General features: G+C 46.3%; 1 protein-coding gene across 1 annotated transcript in view; it reads left to right on the top strand.

The window, feature by feature from the left end:
• Positions 1 to 23,466, top strand: part of LOC146341313 (albumin-like) — a 40,076-nt gene that overhangs the window by 2,269 nt on the left and 14,341 nt on the right. The window contains 9 exon segments of the mRNA XM_084807194.1: positions 2,622 to 2,676; positions 6,081 to 6,216; positions 11,285 to 11,496; positions 12,702 to 12,834; positions 16,886 to 16,983; positions 18,125 to 18,254; positions 19,352 to 19,421; positions 19,424 to 19,562; positions 22,845 to 22,977. Of these exon segments, the coding sequence (XP_084663320.1) occupies positions 2,622 to 2,676; positions 6,081 to 6,216; positions 11,285 to 11,496; positions 12,702 to 12,834; positions 16,886 to 16,983; positions 18,125 to 18,254; positions 19,352 to 19,421; positions 19,424 to 19,562; positions 22,845 to 22,977 (1,106 nt within the window).

The raw sequence follows: 23,466 nt of genomic DNA, 5'->3' as shown, positions 1-23,466 counted from the left end.
GTGACAACCTTTCAACTACGTGAAGAGCGCTATCCTATCTCCCTTCAGTCTTCTCTTCTCAAGGCTAAACACACCCTGTTCTTTCAGTCCCTCCTCTTAACCCTCCAGTTTCCAGTTCCCTGATCATCTTTGTTGCCCTCCTCTTAACCCTCTCCAGTTTGTCTGCATCCGTCTTCAAGTGCGGTGCCCAGAACTGGACACAGTACTCCAGATGAGGCCTAACCAGTGCTGAGTAGAGGGGAACTAGTACTTCACATGATTTGGAAGCTACACTTCTATTAATGCAGCCCCAAATAACATTTGCCTTTTCTGAAACCCTTTTTTAATACCCATTGCACTGGTCCAGTGATTCCTTCTGTGTGTCAAAATTCACAGAGCTGCCTTGCCTGAAAGGACTTCCTTGCTCTGTTCACTGGGAGGGACAGCTGTGTTCATCAGTCTCTCCTGTCCACTGAAGGGAACGGGAATGTTTCCATGCCCAAGGCCTTAGTCAATGCATAGTCAGTGCACTTTTCTTAAAATAACAATATGAACTAGAAACGAGTGAATATATTTCTGGCCAGTGAGTCAAAATGAACCCGAATCAAAGTGAACCTGAAGGAATTTGTAGAGCCACCTGTAACTTACCCTGGTTAATATGACCTGAAGAGATCTTTCGAAGTTGCACTGAACATATGTAATTCACGTTGGTTTTTGTGCACTGAATCATTTCACAGTTGCTACATTTGAATGCTTATACCTTTTAACTTTTACCCATTTCTATTTTTTTTAGTTCTCCAATCAATTATGACACCTGTTATATTTAGTACACTTTTATAATGTAACTTTCCTCTGTTAAAAGATCTATATTGCTTTCTTAATGGAAAATATGTCTTTGGATGATGGAAGTTGCAGTCCAACACATCTGGAGGGCATCAGCTTGGGTAATGCTGTGACTGTCCTAACACAGCATTAGTGCCATTTCAAGGCACAACTGCACAGCATTGGCAAAATGTTAAAAACTTTTCATTTAAAATTCAGCTGACATTTTCTTGTGTGAAGTGCGGTGCTATTACTTCTGGTTTGATGATCCTTAAGGCTAAGTAACACCACATTTGCCCAGGTAATTGCTCAAATATGCAGAGAAACATATGTGAACTAATGTTGCACCAAAAAAATGTCTCCCACATATTTTTTCAACCATTCTCATTCCATTGGATAGAAATAAATTGCTTGCAAAAAGGAATTCTGAAAGGAAACGTCAGAGAAATTCTCTTGGGATTGGCTCAGGGTCCGTGTCCTTAGTTGACTTGCAAGCTTACCAAGGAGTATGCATGAGTGTCCTGTCTTTCATTGTATAGACCTTTCTATGGCAGCCTGTAGTCTCTATGGCTTCCCACACATCCTGAAGTAATTTTCAGGAGGAAATTCCTCCCATAGGTCTTTTTCAGATAAGGAAATGGAGGCAGCCCAGGAAATTACAAAGCAGTGGCGAGATGTGTGAGAAAAAGACACACACACATACACACACACACACACACACACAGCACCCTTTGCTACTTCATAATGATTAGATAGGGTTAAAACACCAACAAAATAAATTCAAAGTTAACTTGAGAGAATAACTAAACAGAATAAGGCATAAACACTGGAGCCTCTTCCCTGAGGAAAGAAAACTTTCCAGAAAGTGAAGGTTCAGTTTTGACCTAGCACTAGTGATACTTCTTCTCCGAAGCTGGACACAGCTGAAACACACACCTGCCACACACAGACACCTGCTACAGCTCTTGCAGGGAAGGAAGGAGTGGTATTATCTGCAACTGCATTGGAAACAAGATATATCCACCAACAGCCCTCAGAAATGTGACATTTGGAAGACCCTGGGGAAGTTGCAGAACCCTGAAGAGGCAAGTGGAGCTGAGCCAAAATCTCTCAGAAGACATTTTTCTTAGAAAAGTCCTGAGATTTTCTTTTCTTACCCAATGCCCTACCCCTAGAAATACAGGGCCACTTTGCAGGATTTTCTCCTAATTGTCTTCTTCTATTTTGAGGCGGTTGCATCCCCTCTTCCCTATTATGCCCTGGAGTGATGCTGGATATGGGGTATTTGGAGGATGCAAAATGGGGGCCAGGCTGACAGCATAGTTGATGCTGTTGCCAATTGCAGTGGCAGTGCAAACAAACAAAGAAACCTGTAGACAAAAAAGAATGAAGCTGCGTTACAACCCTTGCCAATAGTGATACCCAGCTGTGAGAAACTCTTGGGAAAATGTATCCTGCCCCTGGAGAAATTCAGAGAAATTGTCACTACAGAAATCGTTCTGCCCCGGAATAGGGTGGAGAATGTCAAGAGGCCATTTGCACACAGCTCCAAAACGGACCAGTTGTGGTCAACAGCAATGCTCATGTTCTTCTTTTTCTAGCAGTCAGAGAACTTCATACCCCATGTGCTCCATTGACTTCTCTTCTAAACTCACGAAGGCTGCAAGCCTCTACTCACTTACCTAGAACCAAGCCCCCTGGGACTCAATGGGCCTTACCTCTGCATCAATATGCATAGCATTGTGCTGTATGACAAACTTCTAGGTATATACGTGTTACGAAAGCACTGATTGAGAATGTGATTGCTGTCTTCTTTACAGAACACGACACCATCAAACGTGTCTCTGAACTGGCAGGTGACAATTTTGCAGGCATGTAAGTCTTCCCAGGAAGTTTTGTTCAAAGTTTCTTCTGTTGGCCTCATCCAGAATTAAAGAGGGACATTAGATACAGAGATTGTGAATGAAGACTGCAGTCATAGTTTGAGCTGTCAATAACAAACGTGTGGGAAGTGGCCATCAGATGAACCCAGACACAGTGGTAAATGTTAATGCTCAGTTTTGGTTGATTAATTGGTTAGATGAGTTGATTAAAAACATTTGATCAGCTAAAAAGTTGATTCCCCCAACTGATCAGGAAACAGGTTTTTAAACGGTGTTAATTAGGAATCATACTGTCTTATCGGCAGTTGGCAGGGGATGTCTTAAAAAGGGCATCCCCCTTCTCTGCCTTGCACAGGAGGGAATGCTTTATTTAGTCTGCATCAAATTTGAGGTGGGAATCAGATTCAAACCAATCCTGAATCCAGTACTATTGGACTAATTCTGGGAAGGAAAGAAAGAAAGAAAGAAAGAAAGAAAGAAAGAAAGAAAGAGAAAAAAAGGGAGGTGCAGATGTCCAGATCAAAGAGGATCTCTTCTGAATGTGAACCCTCCCAAAGCTTTGTTAGCAATTCAGAGATTCAGAGAAACAGAGAACAAAAATAAATACATTTCCCCACACGGTTTCCACAGAAGAAAAACATCAGAGAGGAGAGGGTTGAGCACTCTACCTCATTGGAGGCTGGTGGCTCCGAGTTTGGTGGGGCTGTGTTTCCATCCTGGGTTTCAGTCAGAACCAGTCAGAACTCCAAAGGAGTTGGGGGGTGGAGTTAGGGTTCAGCACTCGGATAGCAGAATGGGAACACAACCCCAACAGAATTGGAGACACCAGCGCCCACTGTTCTAGCTTCAAATCACTGAATTGGTTTGATAGAGTTCTCAGATCACCGTGCCTTGGGGGAGGGATGTCGGGGTCATATATCACAGGGCTGTTTGGGTGTAGCCCGTGGGACCCAGGAGCATGTAGCATTGGGTGCTTGCTTGGAGAACGTGAAACACTGACGTCTTTGCACATCCACTGTTCGCCCCTGCCCTATTGCATATTTTGTGACTTTGGTACCGATCGAGCAGAGAACAAAATAGTCTTAAACATTTCTTCATTCATCCTAACTCCCCAGGGATGTCTGAGGAATCTGGTTGTGGGGTGGAGCTCAATGACCTTTCATTCCCCCCCCCCCAACTTGGCTCATCGTTCCCTAGTTGGCCCAAAAAAGCCCCAAATTGATCCACAGCGAGTCAGGCCAGGTAGTGGATTTTCCATTTTTTAAAATTCATCCTGATATTTGCGGAGACAGACATTGGTGGAAATAGCGGCTGGGATTGGCATGATTTGCATAAATTTTGGTCACAATCTGTGTGAATTGCAGCCACAATTTGTACAAATGTCTATTTTGGCAATTTAAAAAAAAAAAAAAGTTCCCAGAGTTTGGTGAAAACTTCTGGCTTGGCTAGCAAATGCAAGGCAAGTTGGGTGTGACACAGAACTCCAGCAAGCCCCCAACAGGTTGTAATTCCTCATGGTGGACATCCCTATACTTCCCAAGATGCAGGACCTTATCCTTCTGAAATTTGCAGGTTGCTTGCCCAGCTTTCTGGATCTTTATGCTATTTTCATACAAATTCTCCCCAAAACAAAGAGGTGTGTCCCTACCATGGCCACACACCAAGTTGAAGATTCTCCTTCCACCAAAAATCGAAGACGATCCTTCCACCAACCCCCTTCCCCACAGAAAACTGGACCTATCCTTTTGAAATCTTGCAAGGTGTTTTTGTTGTTGTTGTTAGCTACATCTATGTTCTATGTCACTTTCATAGCAAGTGTGCACAAAAAGCCAGGGGTGATGACAAGCACACCCTTTTTTGGAAACTCCCCAACTGTAAAGGCTGCTCTTCTAGACATCTCTCTTCACCTATCCATCTGATAGCAAGTGTCATCCTCCAACAAGGGGCAATTATCCCCACAAAGGCCAATCAACAGAAACGTTATTTTAAATTTAAAAATAAAGGTGTAAAGACAGCTAGCAGAAAGCCCCCTCCACCTCTTTGCCTGAAATTTGGCAGGCTCCATACGCACGGAAAGAGCGACAGTGGTTTGAATATTAACCAGTTCTGCCAAACGGGTTGATTTCCAAACATACTGAATGGGAGACGTGAAGCGTGGATTTTTGCATCAAGGTTTGGATGCAAGCCCAGAGTTGAATGGGAAGCCTCTAAATTAGTCTGAGGCAAACTGGGGTCGTTTTCACATCTCCAAATCAGGTTCTGAACCAGATTTTGTGGTTGTTCCACATCCTGACCTGGCACCCCTGGGAAACTACTATGACCCCACCGTCCTGGCCAGTCTCACTGGTCCTGATGGCTGCCATGGGCTCCCGGCATTAGCCAATTACCTCTAAGATGCCAGGAATCTAAATTCCCCACAATGCCTTTGAATATGGGTATGTTGGGAGCTGACAGCTTTAAAGGAGCAGCTCCCATGCCATCACTGCAGCCAGGAGTGCTCCTCAATCCTGGAACCAGCCTTCTCTAAGCAGCTGTCATCTAAAACATTTTTAAAAATCTACAAACAAGGCATCATCTAACACAGGCCTCCCCAGCTGGCACTCTCTCTCACACAGTTGCTCAACTCATCTGGAGAGTGCCAGGTTTGGAAAGGCTGATCAAAATAAATGCAGGGAAAGGTGTGGTCTCAATATTATGGTTCCATTCAAATGTGATATTCTGCGCATGAAATTGATTCATCACTTAGAACTCATCACATGAATCCAATATGGGTTATTGATAACTGTGTGAGAGCCCTAGCAAACAGTTAAAACTGATGCCAGCCTTTTAGAGTCCCCTACCAATAGTTGATCATCAGGGTTGTAGACACATAAAATAGGGCCGATGGTTCATAATGGCTGTCACAACGCAAGACTTTTGGAAGCGCTCCTTTGACCTTTTTTATCTTATCAAATAAGGCCCATTTTGTCCTCTAGTATTTCCCTTCTTCCATTTTGAGAGTACCAACTTGGAAGCATTTCCTTCACTATATATTCTTTTTTCCTACCCAACGCACAATCTTTAGGAAGTGTTAGGGACATACATACCCTCTAACTACAGTGCAGCCACCTTCTCGAAGAATGTCCTGGGCTTGGGGGTTTCTGTAGTATGTACACCCTATCCAGGTGTTTGCCTGCATGACCTGTAGAGCAAAAGTGGGGGTGGCACAGGCGTGAGCACCCAAGCATCCTTGCACCCCAGCTACCTCGGAGGCCTCTGTGGATTGAGTGCAAAAGTGTGCATGGGGGCTTGTAAGCTTGTACGGCCAAATGTGCTTACATAGCTCCCATGATTGGGAACCCCGATAAGGCACGGAAATAATTGCTTTCTTTATCACTTCTGCCCCTTTTCTCCCAGGGCCTTGATCTTGTTCTCTCAGAATTTGCCAAGAAACACATTTGAGGAGGTGCATAAACTGGTGGTTGATACTGAAGCGCTTGCAAAGAAATGTACCGCTGATGAACATTCAGACCTGGGATGTGCAAAGCCTTCGGTAAGCCTTCAAGAAATAGACTTGGAGAACTTCCTTAGAAATATTGCAACACAGCATATCCTAGACCCCTGGTCAGTCACTGAGTTATTTAGTGTTTTGTCCACTAATGAACAAAGTGCCCCCCCCCCTGAGAAAATGACAAACAGAAGGCAAAAATCAATGATAGAAACCAATCTATATAAAAGAGGGGTGATATCTGTTTCACGAGAACAAGTCTGAATGTCCGGGCTCAGATGCAGGTCACCCTATTCAGGGCTGTAATTAGGGACACTGGAGAAATCCAAAATGGCATCAAATTAGTTTGGATTTGCTCTTCCTTGGTCAGGAGGTTTCGATTGACTAGCAGACTGGTTTTCTAAATTTCTGGGATTTTGCACAAATTTAGTAATGGAATAATACACATTAAAACTGGCCAAAAATGCACATTCCCCCCATAGGTTGAAGAGTGAAAATGCTCATTTTGGTAGGGATGTCAGAGAATTTCTCCATGAATTTCCAGGAGGCTGAATGCCAATGCATTCGGCCCCCCAAAATTGGTGGAGAAACGGTCCTGGTGCCTGACTATCTGCAAAATACAGATAGAACAGATCTTACACAATCCCTACCTCCCTAGTTGCAATATAACACATGAGAAAACATGGATTTTGCAGGGCATAGATGGATTAGCATATTGTTGGAAAGGTTTCCAAAATCTTATACCACACTTTGCAACCTACTACCCAGGAGTGTCATTTCAGATTTTACTAGGGTGAGCAGTTCAAATGTTTCAAAGGAGGGCATGGGTTAAGATTCCAAGAAAAAGATGGATATTCTTCCTCCTATATATATTCAAAACTAATTTGCAAGAAAGCATTTTCATTGTCACTTTTTTATATACCTAATCATACAGTTATCAACACAGATAAAAAGGTCAGGCTTCCCCCACCCCCATTCTTATTTTGTGATATAAAATAATAGGGCTGTGCAGTGCTTCAGCCTGAGACCCGAACTCCAAGTTGAAGCAGGATGCCTCAGGCCTCTTCTGGCCACCTCTGAGTTGAGACGGAGGGGACTCGAAGTGGCCCAAGAGGATCGGGTCACTCCAAAGCACGTTGGCATGCATTGGAGCAATCCGGAGGCCCAGCCACTAGACCATTGCCACTACAGCTGCCCAGCTCCAGCTCCTTACTTGGTCCTCTGAACACTCGCTGGCAGTAGGGATGTATGAAAGTCACTTACCTTTCCAAAGGGGTGATCCGTGGGGGGGGGAGGCACTCTGCACCTCCCCCCGAAATCCTAATCTGGCCAGCTCCACTCTGCAGAGATTCTGCGGAGCCGCCACCTGGGGCCGCCCGCAGCCGGACATCCGGCAAGCAAAACAACCACAACAACAAAAGTGTACGCAAATGGCGGGGGCTACGGCGGCCACCATTTGTGTTCCCTTTTTTTTGCTGTTTTAGCCTACGTAAATATTGACGTAAGCTATTACAGCAAAAAAAGGGGAACGCAAATAGCGTAGTGGGCGCCGTTTGCGTTCCTTTTTTCCCCCGTCGTTTTAGCCTATGTAAATATTTACGTAAGCTATTACGGCGGGGGGGGAAAGGAACACAAATAGCGCCCACTGTGCTATTTGTGTTCCCTTTTTTCGCCGTAATAGCTTATGTAAACATAGGCTAAAACAGTGAAAAAAAGGGAACACAAATGGCAGCTGTTGTAGCCGCCGCCATTTGCGTATGCCGTTATTTTTTTTTTTAGCTTGCCATGATAGGCTATGTAAATACTTAGGTAGCCTATCACGGCAAAGAGCAGGATGCAAATGGCGGCTGTGGCAGGCGGTCAAAAGACCAGCTGCCGCCGCAGCTGCCACCAGAGCCCCAGGTAAGTTTCGTTCTGGGGCTATTTCGCGAGGTGGCGGGGGGTGGGAGGCCATTCCACCATGGATTTCAGGGGGCCGAATGGCAGTGCATTCGGCCTCACTGAAATCCGTGGCAGAATTCTCCGCCATCCCTAGCTGGCAGCCCTCTTGATCCAGGGAACGGGGAGAGACATCTTTCCAATGGCAGGTCCCTGTATTCCTGGAAGTACAGGGAACCGCCGTTTAAAAAATGGCTCCCCCATTCCCCAGAATGAGGAGGCTGCTGGCACACACCCAGAGAGCCTTGGAGAGGGTGGCGGCAGAGGCTCCCCCCGTGGTGATGGCGGCAGCCCGCCCTCATCACATGCTGCTGCCGCTGGCCTCACTCAGGCCTTCACAGGCTCCTCACAAGCAAGGAAGCCCTGAAGGCTGGAGCAGAGGCAGAGTCAGCCTCCGACCAGGTGCCCTCCCCTCCTCGCAAGAAGGGAGAGAGTGCAGTGGGCAGGTGACTTCTGCTTCCATGCCAGCTGGAGGGCAGTGAAGGGCAGCGGTTTCCCCAGCAGTGCTGGCACTGCCTTGCCTGGCAGCTCCCCAGCAGCACTGGCAGCAGCGGCATGGACCCTGGGCCCAGGGAAGGAGCTGGGGTATGGCATGTGGGGGGTGGAAGCCATAGAGGCTCCCGAGTCAGATTGGGGGTCCATGCTCAGCCTGGAAAAATAATGTGTGCTGTGGGTACAGATGTAGTCATAGAAGCTTTCGCCATGCCGCCACCTTCTCTGAGGCACCGCCGCTGCCCCCCCAGCCCACCACCACCAGCTCCTCAGCCTTGGATGCGCAGCGCCTGTTCTTGCAGGGAGTCACCATTTTTTAAATGGCAAGTCCCTGGAAGAAGACCAGTCACCATGTGTCCAGGCCTCAGGAGATGGCAGTGGCAAGGACGAAGATGACAGCAGGAGCAGCAGGCGGCGGCAGCAGTGAAGAAGAAGATGGCGGAGGCGGCAGTGCAACGGAGAAGGCGGCGGCGTGGTGGCCGAGGAGGCAGAAGGGAAGCAGGTGGCCCAGGTACGGATCTGGGGGGTTGCGTAGGGGCATCGGGGGGGCTGGTCCAGGGGCCAAAGCTCCGAAGCACCCTGAGTGACCCACTCCGGGCTGCTTCATGCCCCCTCCGCTTTGCCTCAGGAGGGGCACAAAGTGGCCCGAAATGGCCCGCTTTGACTCAGGGTTCGGGCCTTGGGCTGAAGCTGTGCACAGCCCTACTTTGTAATACTCATTCACTATGGTGAATCAGCAAGTAGACCGGGGTAGACGTTCTGAGAAATCGTCACCCTCATGGTTTAGGGTTTTTTTCTTCCATAAAATGCATCCCAGTGTCCCTGAATGCTGCTCCTGCCACCAAACCTTCTGGGGTGCCTCTTACATCATTGCATGTACACTGCAATGGAGAACTTTGTCTTTCCCATACATCATTAAGTAACTGTGTCTATTGTCTTGGAGGATATGTATGTCCACATTTAAATGGCATTGTGTGTATGTGTGTGTGTGAAGTGAGGGGTGGCACCTGGTTCACACATAACAGCAATTTGTCATTGAATGCACAAACTGCTGACATCTCTTGGGACTGAGGAAGTGTGCTGTCCCCGGCATGCTTGCTGCTTCTGCTTTCAATTAGCCACCAACGATCACCCTGTTTGCAGGTTGTTAGCACGGTGTCTGAACCCAGACACCATGGGTATCATACTTAAATTGCTTCTACAGAATAACATTGAACCCATGTCTTGAGCTTCAAAATGTAGAGAACATAAATCTTTTGGAACTGACGCTTTGCGTGACAACGGATATGTACCATTTTTGCCATCTAAATGCGGAAGCCTCCAAGACAGGACAAGTCAACAGACACTGTTTGGATAACAGTGCGTGAGAAACAAAGTTTCTCATTCCAGTGGAGCTCACATGAGCTATGGACATCTCTTGTGGGCTGAAGCATCGTTCAGGAAGAGCGGGGTGCATTTGCTGACCCGGCATGGGATGATCCCTCAGAAGCACTTCTATGTCTGCTCAACCTGCTGGTTGACCACACCGGATGACTATGAGAATACCCTTTGCAGAGCGGTCCTATGAGCGGATCACCCAGATGACAGACAGCTCTGTTCTCAGAGCCCTCTCTCCACCCCAAGCCCTTCTGGGCTGCTGCCGGCAGGGTTGGAGGAATGCCAGAGGCTGTTTTGCTGCACTGCCCTCCTTTGCAGCAATATTCATGAGAGGGGCCTCTGAGACCATCTGCTGTGCTTTCTCTGCTGGCGGCAGAGCTTTTGGCTGAAAGGTCTTTGCATCCAGGCCTTCTTCCCTCCACCCACTGGCCTCCCTCCTCCCCAACCACTGATATCCTCCTCTGTCCTGTCCTCACTTCCCCCAGACAGAGTCCTGAAATGGGAAATGGAGCCAGGGGGGAGCTGCTTCAGCTGGGACAGGCTTGTTGGCTGGAGAGGAGAGCAGCTGGGGCTTCTCTGCTGAGCTGAAACTCTGCCTCTGTTCTGGCTAGGGATATCAGAGAATTCCACCACGGATTGCAGTGAGGCCAGATTCTTTAGAATCCAGCCTCCCGGAATCCATGGCATAATGGCCTCCTGCCCCCCGTCACCCCGTGGAATCACCCCGGGACGGAACTTACTTGGGGCAGATGCGGCAGCAGCGGCTCTGGCGGCGGCTCTGGCTGGTCTCCTGGCCAGCTGTGGCTGGGCTGCTGGGGCCACCATTTGCATTCTTGCAGCCGTGATAGGCTACATAAGTATTTACGCAGCTTATCACAGTAAAGGCAGCCACGCAAATGGAGTAGTAGATGCCATTTGCGTGGCTGCCTTTACCGTGATAAGCTACGTAAGTATAAACGGCGGGTAGTGGCCACCATTTGCATCCTTGCTCTTTGCTGTGATAGGCTACGTAAATACTTAAGTAGCCTATCTTGCAAGTAGACTGCTTGCAAGGACGCAAATGGCGGCTGCTACGACAGCCGCCATTTGCATAGGGATGGTGGAGAATTCCAACACGGACTTCAGTGAGGCCGAATGCACTGGCATTCAGCCCCCTGAAATCTGTGGCGGAACAGCCTGCCACCCCCCCACGGATCCCCCCAGGGACGAGACTTAGCTGGGGCAGATGTTCCAGACAGTACTGGCTCCAGTGGAGAATTCCAGTCTTCCTAATGAATTAAAGCAATGCTTTGCTTCTGTCCACCAGCGTACCATTTTCCTGGATGAAATTTGTCACGAACCAGGTTTAGTTGAGAAATACGGATTTACCGAATGCTGTGCTAAAGCTGATCTGGAAAGAAATGAATGTTTTCTGTCTCATAAAAATGAAACTCCGGGAGTCATTCCACCCTTCCAACATCCAGAAGTGGAGGAGGGCTGCAAACAATATCATGATAACAAGCTCCGAGTTTTGGGCCAGTAAGTCAATTGATTCAGTGCTTTTTCCTTTTTTCTTTACTGAAGAATTCTATTTTGGTTTCTGTCGCATATCATCTATCACATAATCGTGAATACTCACTGCGACTTCATGTCAGCTGTCAAAGACGAAGTGGGGCCTGCCACAAACTGTGGCTGTGTATCCTCACTTTCTACAAGGAGCGTCCTGTTCTGTGTTTCACACATGCATCCTGCCATGAATCCTCTCCTTCCTTGGTTTGAAGTGGAACCCAGGGGGCTATGCCCTTGTCCACGATATGCCATTCCAACCTCACCCATTTGTGACTTTTTCTGAACCACATGACACCCAAAATTATGTGGCCACTGAGCATCCTCAATTTTCATTGTGAGTGTGGGGGGGAATTGGTTTTTTAAAAAGCCCCCCCCCGTGCAATTTTTGGGGTCCTCCCAAGCATTGTATATACTTGGGCTGTGCAGGGCACCCTGATCCGACTCGGAGGGTGCTTTGTGGCTTTGGAGGTGGGCCCAATCCAGCTCAGGTTTGGGCCTTGGGCTGAAGCAGTGCACAGCTCTACTATAGACACCCCTTTTTTTCTCATTAGCCCCATTTTGGCTATACAGTGATCTGTACTCAGTGCTTGACTTCATGATTTAATGGAGTACCTTAAAGTACTGTGATTTAGTGTAGTGTAATGTACAAGCATAGATGCTGTCAAATTGATTGATTGATTGATTGATTGCATTTACATGCTGCCTTTTTTCCTCCTGAAGGAACCCAAGGCAGCGTACATAATCCTCCTCTCCATTTTATCCTTACAACAACATCCCTGTGAGGTAGGTTGGGCTGAGAGTCTGTGACTGGCCCAAAGTCACCCAGTGAGCTTCCATGGCCAAGTGGGGACTAGAACCCGGATCTCCCGGCTCCCAGTCCGTCACTCTCGCCACTACACCACACTGGCTCTCTCAGATCTATTGCAATGAAGCCAGTGGGATTGAAGCAGCTTCACTGGGTGCAGCCTTGGTCTCTCATGTGGGAACTTGAATCTTGAATTGTCCCGCCTCTTCTTGATAACAGCAACTTCCTTTAAATAGACCAGATCCTGCCTTATGAAAATGCAGCACCGATTAATGCAAATTCTCACCATCATCATCACCATCATCATCACCATCATCATCATCATTATCCTCCTCCTCATCACCATCATCATCATCATTATTTTACTTAGATTCATGTATGAGATTGCGAGAAGGCATCCTTTCGCAAAGGTTGTCACAATCTTCAAAGCAACCCATGGGTATGACGGTGTACTGGAAACTTGCTGCCAGGCAGCTGACAAGGGCGCCTGCTTCGCCGAAAAGGTATTTCGCTATAATTCAGATCAGACTGTGTCATTTTTCTAGGGAGGTTTACAGAATTCACCTTGGTAGATTCACAGGAAACTGCTTTATCCCAGCTCAGGGCACTGATACATCTAGCCGCAGATTGTCTTCTCTGACACTGGCTCTTCAGGGCATCAGGCACAGGTTTTGTCCTCCTCCATGCTCTGAAATTCGTTTCCTCTAGAAATGCCGCAGATTGAACTTGGGATCTCCTACCAGGCCTACCACCCGCAGACACAATGCTGGGGCACATGCCAGTGCCCAGTGGTTCCCTCCCCATCACCACTGCCACAGTGCTTCTGCTGTTGCTGCTGCGGGCCGCTTGCCTGCCCATGGTGGCCGTTGGCCAGAATTGTAGCCGTGAGCCGGGCGACCAGACGTGCCCGACCTGCCCTCCTCTTTATGGCAGCCTTGCCCACAACATGCTTACCTTGTTGCTTGGGGAAGCATAGTTAAGCCAGCACAGCTGGGAGGTTTGTGTGCGTTGCCTCAACAGCCATCTGTCCTGGCTGCTCCGAAACCTGGAGCTGGGCCTGCCGTCCCTCCCCAGGCTGTCTTGATCTGAAAAGAGCACAAAATCCTGGAATTGCTGGTCCCTCTGGAGCTCTCGTTCTGGAATTTTGCAAACCTTTCCTGCTATACGGTTATGATTATGAAGTCATTAATTGCGTCCATTACAGAGCCCACCTATGCATGCCTGCTAAGAAGTAAGTCTTATTAGGTTCAAAGCGACTTACTCCCCAATAAGTGTGGATAGGATTGCAGCCATATTTGATTGAAAACTCCCTTCCTGAGCAAGAGACTGGTCTCTGTGCAAGTCCCCTTAACTCTGAACCAACCCTATGTGAATCAGAAACCTCAAATCTCTCTCTTGAACTGACTCTGTTGCAGTTTTCTCTCTTCTCCCTGCCTGATCACTCACTGCAGGGACCCAGGTGTGTAAGTGACTGTTGCCAGCTGCACACTTGAACTAAGGAGTTATGCTCACGATAGCTTATAAAGCATTGCTTGCTATGAACTCATTTGGTCCAGAATAATTGGATTCTAGAACTTAGAAGCAGTACCCAATGGTCACTAGGAACAGATTTCCTACTGACAGATTTTCTACAAACAGATTTTCCACATTCCATTTCCCACATTCCACATTCCATTCCCACAGTCCCAAAATTAAATTTGTGTTGTGTTCTTTTCTCCTTAATTCCACTTGGGCTAAGAAAGGTGTTTTTTGTTTTTTTGTTTGTAGTGAATTCTATAATTGGAGCATGTGCAGTTCCTGCAGCATTCAGTTCCCTTAGTTTCCCTCCTTCTACACTACAGATCCTATTTCTGTTCACTGATGAAACAGCGGGGGGGGGGAGCAATCTCAGTGTGATTGCCAAATTGTTGCTTCCAGATTTTCTCTCTCTCTGGTAGTTTTCAGTGTTCACAACTGCATATGTTAATAAAACACTATACCAGAGAGCCTGGATGAGATCATGCATTCGATGCGGAAGGAAAGATGGATGTGTCAGTTTGAGTTTTGACCCCTATCTAGGGTTGGTGGAGAATTTCTCCCCGAAACTTCGGGGGGCCGAGCGCCAACGTGTTCGGCCCCCCAAAGAAGTTTCGGGGAGAAATTCTCCACACCCTCCTGCCCCCCGCACCCCCCCCCCGGGACGGGACTTACCTTTCCCGAATGTCCCTCCCGGCGGCGGGTCCCGGCGGTGGTTCGTCAGGTCTTCGTCAGGGGCGGGGGCGGCAGCCAATCTTTCGACCGGCTGCCGCCACCACCATTCCAATAAAACTAAAATAAAATAACAACGCCCCCGTGATAGGCTACGTGACGATTAACGTAGCCTATCATGGCTAGATTTGCAAAGTCAGCCGTGATAGGCTACGTTAATCGTCACGTAGCCTTTCACGGATGACTTAAAAAAAAAAAAGCACGTACGGCTAATGGCGGCCCCCATAGGGAGCCGCCATTCGCGTTCCCTGTTTAGTCGCTGTAGTCTACGTAAAGATTACGTAGACTATGGCGAAAATAAGGGCAACGCTATTTGCGTTGCCCTTATTTTCGCCGTAGTCTACGTAAAGATTTACGTAGACTACAGCGACCAAATAAGGAACGCAAATGGTGGCTCCCTATGGGGGCCGCCATTTGCGTACGCGCTTTTTTTTTTATTAAGTCACCCGTGATAGGCTACGTGACGATTTACGTAGCCTATCATGGCTGACTTTGCAATCTAGCTGTGATAGGCTACGTTAATCGTCACGTAGCCTAACACGGGGGCGTTTTTTTTTTTTAAAAAAAAAAACTTTTTATTTCGTGGCCGGGCAAGGCGAGGCGCCTCCTCCCCAGCCTGAATTTCAGCCGGGCGAGGCGGGAAGCCTCCCTCCCAGCCTGAACTTCGGGGGAAGAGCAGCGAAGCGCCTCCCCCCACTGCGAAAAGCTGTGAGACCAGGTAAGTGGCTTTCGTGCACTCCTACCCCTATCTCATTTTTTCCCCAAGCTCATGCTTGGTTAAACCCAAATGTTGTGATTATTCTTCCAATCTTAAATTCGGTTTTCTAAATGTTGAGGTTGTTTTTTTTTTTTAAGTTTTTATGAAAATTCATCCACCTTTTGGTGTGTATTTCTCCGAATACATGAATTTTTGAACACCATTTCCCCTAATACACACATTTTTTGCAAGCCATTTTCCTAACAAAAGGCACTTTTAATCTTATTTTCACTAATACATGCATTTCTGTGTGCACTAAAACACACACTTTTTTGCAAGCAGTTTTCCTAATACAATACATTTTTCAATGTTATTTTCCCTACAATCCAATGTTTGTATGCATATTTCTTTGAAGAACGCCATTGCAAAGTTTGGAGAATTGCGAATTTTGAAGGATCAACAGGAGTTCTTCTTGGTACATGGCAGAGGATGATCCACAACTCTGGGATCAGGTACAATCTGAGGAGCATCCCCCAGCATCGTCCATAGCTTTACAAGGAATCTTGTGACATGCCTCTTGGATCACGTTTGGCCACTTCACTAGCACACCTGGAAATCATACTGTCCCCAAACGTCTGGATCATACTGTCCCCAAACGTCTGGAGAGATTGCTTCTGCCATTAGGCCATCCTGGTCAAATTGTTGACTCATGTCATATCAAGACAACATCTTTCCTCACTAAAATTATAAAAAATTCACACTTCCAGGGCATTTCTGTACAGGAAGTGTACTACGAATGCAGCATATGGGCATGGTCTAGGCAACGATCACCAGTATTGACTCTCATTGAGTGAAGTGTTGTGCCTTAATAGGTCCTATTGAACACAATGCAACCTACAAGTAAGGATGGAGCAGATGCTCAGTTGAGTCTGGGAGTCTGATATACTCCCCCCCCCGCTCATGCCTCTGAGCTGCGACCAACAAACTGCTGCCCCCACTCACCCCCCATGCGCTCCCTGTGCCACCAGCATCTACCACGATCCGTTTGTGAGTTCCTGACATTCCCATGCTCTCCATTTTGTGAAAAATTATAGTGACTTGGGAACTTCCATAAGTCTAACATTGTACACATAGAAGCCGTAAAGGACCCATTTACATAATGTTATAGGCATAAACAGCCCATGTATGCCTGTAATATTGCATAGATGGGGCCTTTAGCACTGCTGTGTCTGCAATATTAAATTTACAGATGTTCCCAGGTCGCAGGGTTTCCTTGCAAAATGGCAACTGCGGGCATAATGGGCGCTTGCAAATGTCTCAGGGTAGGTGTGGGTGGCTCAGCAAAGGAGGGGGTGGCACATGAGCATGTCCGGGAATGTCCAAGCGGGGACAGCAGCTGGGCAGGAGCCTGGAGAAACTGGTCAGGGGGGGATCCGCCCCTACCTCCAAGTGCCTTAACTTTGGTTGTATTTTGCCCCAGATTTTATAGGGCAGCATGAGGAAATGTTTGTTCTCCATTTTCTACCATCTAACCCACTCTTTGTATTGAGCTCACGAATCTGGAAAAGCACCTTTCCCTCAGATTAATTTTAATTTTTGTTTGGTAACAGGCATCAGCCAATTCACTTAAACTGAGAGAAGCACTTGGTATTCAGAAGCAGATTTGTTATATCCTGAAGAAGCATGAAGAAGGGGGTTTGAAGGCTATGTAAGTCTGTTTTGTTTGGGCGGGGGGAAACATAAGCGAAATGGATAATAGAATGACAAATGCAACTGTGAATGACCAAAACCTGCCGGACTTTAAAAACCTGGTTGTTCAGGCGGGCATTTGGGGTGGGAATGGGAGTTTTAGTGCAGTGTTGTTTAGTTATGCTGTTTCGTTCAGTTCATTACATAAATTTGTTATTAGTATTGTACGCCGCCTAGAGTGGCTGGGTAGCCGGTCAGATGGGTGGTTAATAAGTCAAATGAATAAATAAATAAATAAATAAGTAAGTAAGCAGGACCCATATACATATAAATATGCTCCAATGATTCCAGCACAAGAGCCAATGTATACATTGTAGAGTCACACAGTAATTGCAATTAAAACAAGGATGACACAAGATCCTAGCCTGGCTAGATAAGGTGGTGTGTCTCAGCTCCAACAAGCTGTACACTCACTGCCTTGCTGGATCTGACTGAGGACCAATCCAGTCTCGCATTCTGCTCCCAGGAGTGGCCAACTTGGGGCCCCTGGGAGCATCCAAGCAGGGCAAGAACAGAATGGCTTCTCTCTGCTGTTTGGCCCCAGTGCCTGACCCTCACGGGTATGCTGCCTTGGAGCATGGAGGTTCCATTTCTTATCAGGGCTCATAGCCACTGAGAGAGACCTCTTCTCCATGGGTTTCTCTAATCCAGCACACCAACAGCGAACTCATTCTCTGAGCATGGATTCGTATGTAGCCATACTCAGGGGGGAAAGGAAGCACGTGCAAAAGGGAGTCATTGTGATCCTGCATTTAAAACAGGAGCAGAAAGCCCCATTTTAAATGCAGAATTTTAGGCTGGTGTGGAGAGGCCTTTGGACTAAAATACGGATCGGAACAAAAACGGCATGTGTTTTGATGCAAATTATGTGTTGTCGTCATTCTTGTTGTTTTTCATTAAACATTTGCAGACTGATGCAGAAATAGAGTTCCGGGATAGCGTTCCGACTGAATACATGCAAAAGTGACACAGACTAGACGTAGACTGAAGCATCGAGCCCTAATTATGATTATTCTGCTGATCCTGCTGGGAATAAATTCTAGGTGATATTTGTAATATGTCTTTGAATAATCCTGATATTTCTTTGGTTTTATTTCTAGGAGAATAGCTCAGTTTGCCCAGAAGATCCCCAAGGCTGATTTTGCAACTATTCAGAAGATTGCTGGGGATATGGCACATGTCCATGCTGAGTGCTGCAAAGGTGATACTCTGGCATGTTTGCTCAATAGGGTAAGATTTATGCATTTAATTTCAGTTATATCTAACCAACAAGATGTTATATTCTCAGAAAACTCACCCCACGGATTTTGGTCTCCTTTGAGCATTACTTCATTTTGCTGTTTTATCCTGCCTGTCATTTCCAAACTCTGAAAATGGGTGCAGTAATTAGGTTTTGTTTTTATTTTCAAAAAAGGAAAACACATGATCATCCCCTCTAAACAGCTAAGAATTCTTAACATAAGAGGATTTGCATTGATGGCTTTGCCTTAGGCAGTCAGCTCAAGCCCCTTTCAGTAGTTTTGCTCCACCATAACACCCTCAAGGAATGTCTGGACCACACGAACTCATACACCCACCATATACACAATTTCGGAAGCATCGGTAATCTGTCTGAACAAAAACAGCAGACAGGTGGGTATTCTGGCAGGACGCTCGAGAGCTTTACTCTGTGTCATTGCGTGAGAAGGTGAGCTGGACCCTCCATACATTCAATATTGCTGTGCCTTACGCAGTTCAAGGGGTGGACATCACAAACATGCTGCCCTGACTTGGTGGCTTCTTTTGACCTAGTCCTTCCTTCTAGCACAAAAAGGCTCAGAATTTAATCTCAGGAAAAGAGACTAAAGGGTGATAGTGCTGTGCACAGTTGGAAGCTTGCTGAGAGAAAATAAAACATCAAAATAGAGTGGATTTGAAACTTTCTGCTTTCAGGGAATCCTTCGTACATTATTTCCCCTGCCAAGAAACCTCAGCACCTGTGCCACAGTACCCCATCATTTCTGGGACATGTTCTAGGCTAGGACACACAATATATGTGGGACTCCATGGTGGCCTCTTGGGGCTCACTCTACAACTGACAATACAACTAGAAATCACTTGGCACTTCCCTACATCTGCACCTTGCAGGAGGGGACATTTTTTGGGGGGGGGGCTTGTAGCCTATGGCAAGAGGACTTGTAGAGCAACCAACCATTAACCTTTTTTTTTTCTTATGGAGGAAGACCTGAAAAAATTCTGAGGGACTTCAGAGCTCCCCAGATAAGAGTTAGAATTAGAAAGCGACTTCCTTCCAATAAGAAGTTGTTTGTGACTCTCTTTTCTTGCAGAGAGACGTGGCAGACTACGTCTGTAGCCACCAAGATACAATTTCTTCTAAAGTGAAGGGTGGCTGTGAGAAATGCTGCTGGAACAAGGAGATTCCCTTGCCAATGTGGAAAATGATGACAAGCCTGCAGGTCTGTCTCCAACAGTCAGGGAGTTCATAGAGGACGAAGCGTGCCAACGCTATGCTCAGGACAAGCTAGGTCACCAGCTAAGGTATGATGGACAGATTTCAGACTATTTTAAATCCTCTCTATTGGCAGGATTTATTGCCTGGACTGTAGGCAGATGAACATGCAGGGAGCTGAAGTATGTCTGTTCACATGACTGGGACCAGAGCTGGATGAAGCACTGGGGCAGATCCATAGGAAGGTCAATCTGGAGATGATCAGTTGCAGCTAGAGTCTCGGTTAAGAAGTCCCTCGAAAGCAGGACTGGAACAGGATGCAGGGAGGAAAAACAGGAAGAAGGGCAGGCAAGCAAGAGAAGGAGGCCTGCCCTGCAAACAGGGAAAGGACCTGGGTGGGCCTGGGATCTGCCTCTTACTTTGGAAAAGACCTAGACCTGACTGGCCCACAACCAGTTATTTCCAGGAAAGAATGCACACTAGGAATCCTGCCTAATACCTAGATTCCCTTTCTTTCTCAATTATTGATGTATTGATGTATTGATTAAATATATAATAAACATTTATATTATCATCCCCCTGGCCCAAATGGCACTCAGGAAAGCTAGCAACAACAACAACAACAAGAAGAATAATAATCTTTAAAAAGTTATTGGTTAAAACATAATATACAAACAACCAAATACATAAAAATATTAAAAACAATAACAATAAAAGACATAACAATCACCCAGTCAAACGCCCTTCAGGAACACCAGCTGACATGCCAAAGTCCTGCCTCAATAAAAGCATGAAATTTAATAAATTCAATTTATCCAATTAAATAATTAAATAAATAATAGCCAAAAACATTTGCCTGCCAGTGAAAGGACCATATGGATGGGGGCAGCCTAGCCTCCCTTGGCATGGAGTTTCAGAATCAGTGCCTGGGAGCAGCCACCAAGAAGCCCCCCCCCGCCCCCGCCTCACATCCCCACCCAATGTGCCTCCAGTGATTGTGGAACCAACATCCTCCCCTGAGGACATTTCTCTTCATGTTGCTTAGGATTCATCTTTTCAGTAAGGTCCATGGCTGGTGTACAAGGAATAAATATCAAAACATCCATTAGTGTAAAATGAAGACATTCAATTGTATTACAGTGTCTTTGAATGATAAGTGGCGCCCATGATTTAATCGGGAAGGGAGCAATGACAAAACATCCAATCGACAGGTGAGGTTAGGAACAACCCATGGATTGCCAGCAAAGGGAAGTCATGATGGGTCCTGGGAGACACATCTTCCCCTTTCTTCCATCCCTCTATGAGCTCAAGTCGCACAGGGACACCCGTCGTTCACAGACTTGGTGGCCTACCTGATCCCTATGTTCATTTTGTTTGTTGAACATGGATATTGTTATTGTGTGCTGTATTTCAGAATCATATTTCCAAAACTGGCTAGGGCTGATGTGCAAACATTAAGTATAAAAATAATTCAATAATTATTCAATGATTTTAAAATGAGCTGATATAATTCTGCTTAAGTATCTACGGCATATACATGGCTGCATAATGATATAAGATTGAAGAAATGAGCCAGCAAGGACAAAACATCATCTTGTCCCAATGAATAAACAATCTGGCAAAAAGCAAGTAGTGATCGCATCTAGCGTGTATGTATTGTGGCTCTTCCACAAAACTGGGTGTCTGCACTCTAAAACTCTCACCTCAGTAGGATGAAGGGCAAGGCAACTTCTTCAGATCTTAAGGCCTGGGGAGGTTTATACTAGGGATGTACGAAAATCACTTACCTTTTACGGATTATGCTGATGGTGGGGGGGGAGGCGCTCCGTCCCTCCCCCCGGAATCCTGGCCAGCCAGCTGTGCTCCGCAGTGATTCTGCGAAGCTGCCAGCCGGCTCCGCCAGCAGCCGGACATCCGGCCGCTGGCTAGCAGGGACGCAAAGGGCGGCGGCCATAGCCGCCGCCGTTTGCGTCCCTGTAGTCAGCCGTGATAGCCTACATAAATGTTTACTTAGCCTATCATGGCTGACTTTAAAAAAACAAACAAACGTGCGTACGCAAATGGCGGCAGCCATGGCCGCCACCATTTGCATTCCTTATTTTGGCATGTCTTAGTCTACGTAAACATTTACGTAGACTAAGAGAGCGAAAATAAGGGGAACGCAAATAGCGTAGCATCTTATTTTCTTATCTTATCCCCTTATTTTCTCCGTCTTAGTCTACGTAAATGTTTACGTAGACTAAGACATGCCAAAATAAGGAACGCAAATGGTGGCGGCCATGGCTGCCACCATTTGCGTACGCACGTTTGTTTGTTTTTTTAAAGTCAGCCATGATAGGCTACGTAAACATTTATGTAGGCTATCACGGCTGACTACAGGGACACAAACGGCGGTGTTTTTTTTTAACCTAGCCATGATATCACATCTAGCCATGATATCACATGATATCACATCTAGCCATGATATCACATCTATCACATTTTGTTTTGTTTTGTTTTTAACTGGAAATGGCGGCGGCGGCAGCCGCAGCCGCCGCAGCCGAACTGCCGCCGCCAGGAAGATCCGCCCCAGGTAAGTCTCGTCCTGGGGGGTGGCGGGGAGGTGGCGGGCCATTCCGCCACCGATTTCGGGGGGCCAAATGCTCTGGCATTCGGCCTCCCCGAGATCTGTGGCAGAACTTTCGTACATCCCTAGTTTATACAGTTAATCTCTCCTCAGTCTGGGTGAAGTTTATTTGCCCATATCAGTTCATCAGGAACAACAGGAAACCTGTCAATCCCAATGCATCTAAATTAATCTGTCCTTCAACTCTCATGAAAAACAATGGGACAAGCTCATTGTGACTTAATTTATGCTTCCTTGATATCAGTGGGGCATACAATTTAACTAACCTGAGGTGGGTTGGGGCCTGTGTCTGCAAAGTAGAATCTTTTGCTTGGATGGAAACCTTGTGAATTCAATTCAAATGGGATTCAGACAGAGGAATCTCTCTTTTCTTTTCTTTTAGTTAATCTCATTGGGATGATGGGATTGTGTGTGTGACGGGTGTGTGTGTGGAGTGCTTGAGGAGTTAGCATTTTATAAAGTCTCCCATCCCTTATGGAGAGGGATGGTGAACATCTGGCACTGGTTTTGGTTTACAGCTCATGAAACTCTCTGTGGTCGCAATATATGGATTATATGGCCCACCTTGCAGGGTTGTCATAAGGATTACTGAGATAATGCATTTCAAGCGCATTGAACACTTTAAACATTTCATTTCATTGTATTTCTAGACCTCCCCATAACTGATGCTTTCTGAGTGGGTCACAAAAATATTGTTGTGTTCTTGTTCTTCTTGTCCCTTGATGAAATCTTTCCTGGGTTGCAGGTTTCTGTATGAATACTCAAGGAGACACCCAGAGTTGTCAGTACAGCTGCTGCTGAGACTTGCCAAAGGAGATGAGGATTTTCTGGAGAAGTGCTGCTCAACTGAGCATCCTGAGATGTGCCTTCCTGGAGGGGTAAGTTGTCTTTTGTTGTTTTGAAATAACAATCAAATCACAGATGGTTATGAACAATCTGGATGAAGATAGAACTAGATCTTATGAAAAAGGAAACACAAAACACAAATGAAACAGGTCTGCAATGCCTAGTCAGATGTATTTCCATGGGCATTGCTAAGGACTTAGAAGATTTTGGGGGCCAGTCTCAAGGACACAAATCTGCCAAAAATCTGGATATGACAATTGATAACTGTGTGTGCAAATTTAGAAATAGTTACTTGGATTTATTTCAATCTCACAAAAGGAAAATTAATTTATCATCCAGATACTCTCAAGCAAAATACATTCTACAAATAATTTGCAGCCTGACCCAGATTACCCCCCCACCCAGTGTGTGTGTGTGTGTGTATCAGTCTTTTTATCCTAAATATGGTGAACTTTGAGAATTTTGGTAAATTCTTATCAAACTGAACTGAAATGGATTCATCACCCATTCCGAAAGGGAGA

Source organism: Heloderma suspectum, chromosome 6 (assembly GCF_057233095.1).
Source record: "Heloderma suspectum isolate Gila_16-S chromosome 6, 16-S_ref, whole genome shotgun sequence".
In the NCBI taxonomy this organism is placed as follows: Eukaryota; Metazoa; Chordata; class Lepidosauria; order Squamata; family Helodermatidae; genus Heloderma; species Heloderma suspectum.
Note: the sequence above shows the minus strand (reverse complement) of the source record. Positions and strands in the feature narration are given on the sequence as shown.